Source organism: Myotis lucifugus, unplaced genomic scaffold, assembly GCF_000147115.1.
Source record: "Myotis lucifugus unplaced genomic scaffold, Myoluc2.0 scaffold_43, whole genome shotgun sequence".
Taxonomy (NCBI): domain Eukaryota; kingdom Metazoa; phylum Chordata; class Mammalia; order Chiroptera; family Vespertilionidae; genus Myotis; species Myotis lucifugus.
The window spans coordinates 9,879-16,754 of record NW_005871091.1 but is presented as its reverse complement, the minus strand read 5'-3'; the positions used below and the strand labels follow the sequence as shown (position 1 = coordinate 16,754).

The 6,876-nt window shown below is 39.2% G+C and overlaps 1 protein-coding gene across 1 annotated transcript; it reads right to left on the bottom strand.

The window, feature by feature from the left end:
• Positions 1-5,582: 5,582 nt before the first annotated feature.
• Positions 5,583-6,515, bottom strand: LOC102435511 (olfactory receptor 1J4-like). Its single transcript, XM_006088087.1, has one exon. The coding sequence runs from the start codon at positions 6,513-6,515 to the stop codon at positions 5,583-5,585; it is 933 nt and encodes a 310-aa protein (XP_006088149.1).
• Positions 6,516-6,876: the final 361 nt, after the last annotated feature.

The window sequence follows — 6,876 nt, the reverse complement described above, 5'->3', positions numbered from 1 at the left end:
TTTATTTCAGTCAGTGTATGCTTAATTTCTAGTTGGTCCTTCTTGCAGCTTTTAAGATTCTCTTTGTCTTTTGCCCTTTGCATTTTAATTATGGTGTGTTTTGGTGTGGTCCTCTTTGGATTCCTCTTTTTCAGGGTTCTCTGTGTTTCCTGGACTTGTCAGTCTATTTCTTTCACCACGTAGGGGAAGTTTTCTGTCATTATATCTTCAAGTAGGTTTTCCATATCTTGGTCTCTCTGTTTTTCTGCCGCCCCCATAATTCAGATGTTGGTATGCTGGAAGTTGTCCCAGAGACTCCTTACACTATCTTCATATTTTTGGATTCTTTTTTCTTTTTGCTCTTCCAGTTGGGGGTTTTTTGGTTCTTCGTATTTCAAATCTTTGACTTGATTATTGGGATCCTCTAGTCTGCTGTTGGATCTCTGTATATTATTCTTTATTTCAGTCAGTGTATGCTTAATTTCTGATTGGTCCTTTTTTTTTTTGAATTGCATATTTTTCATTTATTAACCAGTTATCCTATGGCTTACTCATGTTTTTCTGATTACTTTTTTGTTGTTGTTTTTGTTAATCCTCACATGAGGATATTTTTTCATTGATTTTTTAGGGGGAGTGGCAGAGAGAGGGAAAGACAGAGAGAAACATTGATGTGAGAGAAACACATCTATTGGTTGCCTCCTGCATAAGACCTGACCAGGGCCCGGGCTGGGGAGGAGCCTGCAACCAAGGTACATGCCCTTGACCAAATTTGAACCCGGGACCCTTTGGTATGAAGGCCAACGCTCTATCCACTGAGCCAAACTGTCTGATTACATTTTAAGAAGTTATTTTAAACTTACAAAAAGGTTGCAAGTATAATACAAGGAACCCCTGTGTACACTTTACCCAGTTTACCCAGATTCATTCATTGTTTATGTTTTGTTCCAGTTGCTTTATGCATTCTGTGTGTGTGTGTGTGTGTGTGTGTGTGTGTGTTTGAACCATTTGGAGACATTGTGTCCCATTCTTAAGAACAAGATTATTCTCCGACACAACCATAGCATAATAATCAACATCAGGATATTTTACATTGATACTTTATTCCTATCTAATCTATAGTTCATATTCAAATTTCATCAGTTATTCTGGCAGTGAGATTGGTCCTTTTTTATATCCTTGAGGGTGTCACTAAATTTCTCAGAGGTTTCTATAAAATTCGTGAGTAACCTTATAATTGTGGTTTTGAACTCTATATCCAGTATTTTGCTTTCTTCCATTTCTTTCATTTGTGACATGTTTCTTTGTCTCTGCATTTTAGCTGCTTCCCTGTGTTGATAGAGTGGCTTTGTGTGCTAGTTTTCCTATAGGGCCTAAAGGCTCAGCCTCCCCAGTCACCTGAGGTGGACACTCTTGGTGCACCCATTTGTAGGCTGTTTGCACAGTCTTTTTGTAGTTAACCCTTGACTGCTATTGGTATCACTGGGAGGAATTGACCTCCAGGTCATTTGACTGTGATGACCAGCTATGTCTACTATAGAAGATCTGTTGCACAGGAGCCGCCCTAATGGGGCAGGACTTGTTTCAGTGGGGCTTTGGTGCTCACTGAGTCTGCCCCTTGAGTGTGTCTCTTATGGATGTGAATATTTGTAATCTGGTATGGTCTCATTCTGACGGCTGGGTACATTGGCTCTTGGATCCCCAAGGAGATACAAGGTCAGCCACTGTCTGTGGCCACCCAGCAGGAGCCACAGGGACATCTGCAGATTCTTCCTGTTTGTATGGGGTTTGGAAGTCCCCAGACTAGGCCCAGCTATGAAGCAAGGCAGGCTGCTGCTGCCGTGCCTTGGGCCTTCTTTTGGGAGCTCTGGGGCTCTCTGACCCAGCTGCAGTTTGACAGGTTTTAGGCAGAGAAAGGACAGGCCATTCATATGCAAAAGCCGATGTGCACAGCTTGGGTGGGGTTGTAAATTGGGTGGAGCGGGGTCTCTGGGAATCACCAGGGTGGAGCAAGCAGCAATGGCCTCCTGTCAGCCCTGCATTGGAGAGGTCCCCGGGTCTCCTAGTCCTGTGCCCCCTGTGCAGGAGCAATGATCGTTATGAGCACGTCTGCGAGAAAGCCGCCCTCACATTCCTGTCCCGATGCCAGGCAGTCCAGTTTATCCCCATATGTGTCTGTGTCCCCCACAGTCTCGCCTGGAATGGAGTTCAGAGCAAGCGGGAGCTTTTATCTCCCTCCCAATTAAAAGAGCAGCACATCCAGGTGCCAACGCTTTATGTGCCTCCGCATCTCTTACCGGTCTCAATGTGCTTTCTTCACCTCTGTAGTTGTGGAACTTCCACTCAGCCAGCTTTCCTGCGGTTCTGGGTGGTCATTGTTCTGCCTTTTAGTTGTAATCTTGATGTGGTTGTGAGAGGCAGCCAGTATAGGTGTGTACCTATGCCTCCATCTTGGTTCTCTTCAGGAAAATATTATTTAAAGTAAAAAAAAAAATCAAAAAATTGAAAGAAAAGAAAACCTATCATAGTGTTTAGCTAATAATATACTTTACATAGTGTTCTTCTCAATATTTCCAGTCTAATGACTATGCGGTACACCTGAAATCAGTATAAAATAATATTGAAAGTAAATATTATTGAAAAAAGAAGAAAATCGGTTATTTACCGGCAAATAAGTAGAAATAACTGAATTGAAGAGATTTGGTATAGGGTGGTCCACCCAATCATTGGCTTCAAATTCTTATAGTTCTGTATGTTGAAAAAGCGAACAAACTTGTTCCCTGGAATATGAGAGGGTAGAGATATGACTCATCTATGAAAATATGCTGAGGTCACCAGGAATTCTCTGTAAAAATTTATTGGTGATTCTTATATGACAAAATTATTGCAAATGTGGTGGCCAAATGGCGATTCTTCTAATTCTATTATTTCTTCCATGTTTATTAGGTGTGCTAGTATTCTCCTATAAGAAGGGACTTACCCTATTTCCCACATTTATTTATTTATTTATTTGTTTGTTTTTTTTCATATCATTATGGACGCTTACTTATTCTCTTGAGTTATAATCCATTACCACTATTTATTTTGTAGCTTTAGGTGTTTTTATTGGTTGCAAGGATTCTAAATGATCTCAGGAAAGCCAACTGGGAAATACTTATAACAGAAGCAAAAGGAGTAAAAACTAGAAACTAAGTAAGTGAAAGGAAGTTTACCCACAGGAGGTGGGTGGGTCAGGAGTAGGACACAAATAATGGGGGATAGGACAATATAGCTGTTGATATACAAACAATAAATAAAAAAATAAATTGCAACCTGTTTATACATTTTAAAACCCATGAGTTTGAACTGATATCTCCAATTCTGGTTTGAAACCATAGAGAGTTTTCCAGCCTCTCCTTTTCCATGTACAGAGCTCTTTTCCCTGAGAGTGAGAGTCACTATCTTTTCCTCAGTGTTTACTTATTTGCTGAATCTTTGGATACATGGTGAGTTGTTTCAGAATCTTGAACTTATACTACAGTTAATAACATACCACAGCTTAAAACTTTGTTTTGAGTTTTTTAAAAATTGTGAACGTATGTAGACAGAATTCTTGGTTCAAGAACTGCGTAGGTTATTTGTTTTATTTTCCCTTTTAGTGTAATTATGGTGTTAATTTAAATTTTTTATGTTCTTTTGATTTGTTTTATTCTATTTTGCTTTACTAGCCACCTTTTCTATTCATGTTTTACTTGCAAAAGGCAACATAGTCAAAACTACACAAATAGTTCTATCCATCTCCCCATCATTTCTGCCCCAACTCCTGTAGATAAAAAATCCTATTAGTTTCTGATTTATTCTTCCTGTGCTTCTTTTTGCTCAAATGGGCAGAGAGTTGGATATTTTATTTACCTTCATTTTTACATGAGAAGTAGCACGCTATAAATGCTCTTTTACACATTGCTTTTTTTCATTTAGCAATATATGTTACAATTTCTTCCAATTAATTCATAGATACCCTTGTTCTTATTTTTTTCCCAGTTGCGAAATACTCAGTTGATGTTCTATAGAGACTACTTTAGTGGTCATAAGATGAGATATTGCTGATGAGTGTCCTAAATGGTTCAAATGGCTAGAATGTTAAATGTTATGTTTTGTATATCAAAATACAATTAAAAATTAAGGAGAGTGTAAGAAGTGATCTCCTAAGAGCACAGGGAAGACTCATAAAAAATAATAATAATGTAAGATTAAGTTAATACAGACAGTTCTCGGGTTACGTTGGACTCGACGTATGTCGTGTCGTGGTTATGTCGCCATCTCTATTTATTTATAAAAAATAAAAAGTTTTGTCATTTTGACATATGTACATATGTGCTTTATGTTTTTTATTATTTATTTACCACAAGTAAAGCTCAGGAATTGTTATATTTCCTTTAAAATTTTTTTGCTGTTTCACTTCATTACTGCTGTGTCTGTGCTCCATGTGAGTGTCGTAGGTGCTTATGTAGGTGGGTTCTGCGCCATAGGATCGGATCTCTGACGTAACCCAAGGACCTACTGTAGAGGGAAAAGGATTAAAATATACATTTAATCGAAAGGGAGAAAGTCAAGAGAGAATATATGTGAAACATGTATCAAATAATAAACACAGTTACATGAAAAATATAAATGGAAATGTATTATGATTACATTAGATGTCAAGAGACAAAATTCTACAGAAATACAATAATTGTTTCTCTACATAAAATGACCAATATTCAGCATTACATTGTTAATAATGGACACCTCATAGATACAAGGAAAAAGAAAAGTTTAAAGTGATGGAAAAAATATACCATTTAAACTCTAACGGCAAGAAAGCTGCATTTTACTTCCTATTCTATACTAGTATCTATATCTCTATCTGTATATTTATACTTATATGTTTGTTCGTATATTTGTATGTGTACCTATATCCATAGCGATAGATATAAAGTACCTATACTAATATTAGAAGTAGATGAGTAGTTAAGGTAAAGCCCATTTCTAGAAACATCTCCTAATCATAAATGCAGTGGTGTGCTTTTGAATGTATGTTTAAAATGTCTGGCCCTCTTGTTTGAAAAGCCTTATTTTGTAGCATATGCCATTTTTCATAGCGTAATTTTTCTTATCATGACTGATTGCAATCTACCAACAGGATGTCATTGAATGTCAGTTGGGAAGAGACCCTCACAATCAACTTGAAGCCATCAAAAGCCAGCATCAAAGAACCAGGTAGAAAAAAATTTCACCAGAAGCAAATCATGAGGCTAAATCAGTATGTCATCAATAACATAGTATAAAAAATACATAAGCAAAAGCTGACACATCTCAAAGGAGAAAAAGAAAATCCACATCTATAATTGTGCAATATATTTTGCATATATCTTATGAGATGATGAACAAGCCAAAATTACTAATTGGGAATATAACATTATTAACAATCCATGTAGCAAACTTGACCTAGTTTACATATTAACCACACTGTACATGACAACAGAATGCATATTCTATTAAAATTAAATGGAGATGTTGACTATTCAGTAATTTTAGGAGATATATTTCCCTGTGCTCCTGACTGCAACCAGAGGATTTAGTGATTGCTACTTTAAGAACTTAATCCTCTTGACACACATCTCTAAGGCCTGTTTTATATCTCTGTTCCTCAGGCTGTAGATGAAGGGGTTCAGCATGGGGGTAACTACCATGTACATGACTGAAGCAATTATGTCTTTGGAATCCCATGATGAGGAGAAAAAGTAAACACCTGTAACTGTCCCGTAGTATAAAGACACCACAGAGAGATGGGAGCCACAGGTAGAAAAGGCTTTATAGAGTCTCTTAGTGGAGGGGACCCTGAGGATGATGGTCCCTATACGGATATAGGAGCCCAAAATAACACCAATACACAAAAAGGTAATCATTCCTCCAACAGTGTATATGACCAGCTCATTGAGGAATGTGTCTGAACAGCTCAGCTTCAGGAGTGCAGCGAGGTCACAGAAGTAGTGGATGATGGCATTGTCAGCACAGAAAGACAGTCGGACCAAGAGGAGGGTGTACAAAAGGGCAACGCTCGAGGAGAGAACCCAGGAGCCAGCCACCAGCAGCACACACAGCCCCTCCCTCATGATGGTGGTGTAGTGCAGAGGCTGACAGATGGCCACATACCTGTCATATGCCATCACAGCCAGAAGAAAATTGTCAAGACCAGCAAAAAGTATGAAAAAATACAACTGAGAAATGCATCCCACATAGGAGATGGATTGTTGCCGAGTCTGCATGTTCATGAGCATCTTGGGGACAGTGACAGAGGAGAGAGAAATGTCAGAGAAGGCCAAGTGGCTGAGGAAGAAGTACATGGGCGTGTGCAGGCGAGAGTCCAGCCTGATGAGCAGGATGATGAGCAGGTTGCCCAGCACCGTGGTCAGGTACATGCCTAGGAACAGGGTGAAGAACACGCCCTGCTGCCCTGGTGGGATGGGGAGCCCCAGGAGGAGGAACTCGGACATGCTGCTCTGGTTCTCAGGCCTCATGCTGCTCTTCTGTCTGCTGGGAAGGAAGAAGGCTTGGGAATCTCAGGAACCTAGAAAGGATGAACAGGAAATCACATCTCAAACTGTCATTATTGGGAAAACCATTCATTTTTAAATACTTTCATATTAATTTCTCACACCTGTGGATGTATGCCTCTTTCCTCTCTCCCAGTCTGGCTCCAGGAAAACATTCAACCTCCAAAGTAGTCACAAGACCTCACCACACAGAAGAGGGGTTCACTGTTTATTCAGTTTTTACTTTTAACATCACGCCTGTATGGGAACCTCTACTAAGGACTGCAGTGCAGCAGCTCGCAAGAAAAGCAAGGGGCTCACCTCTATGAGTTTACATCCTGATGAA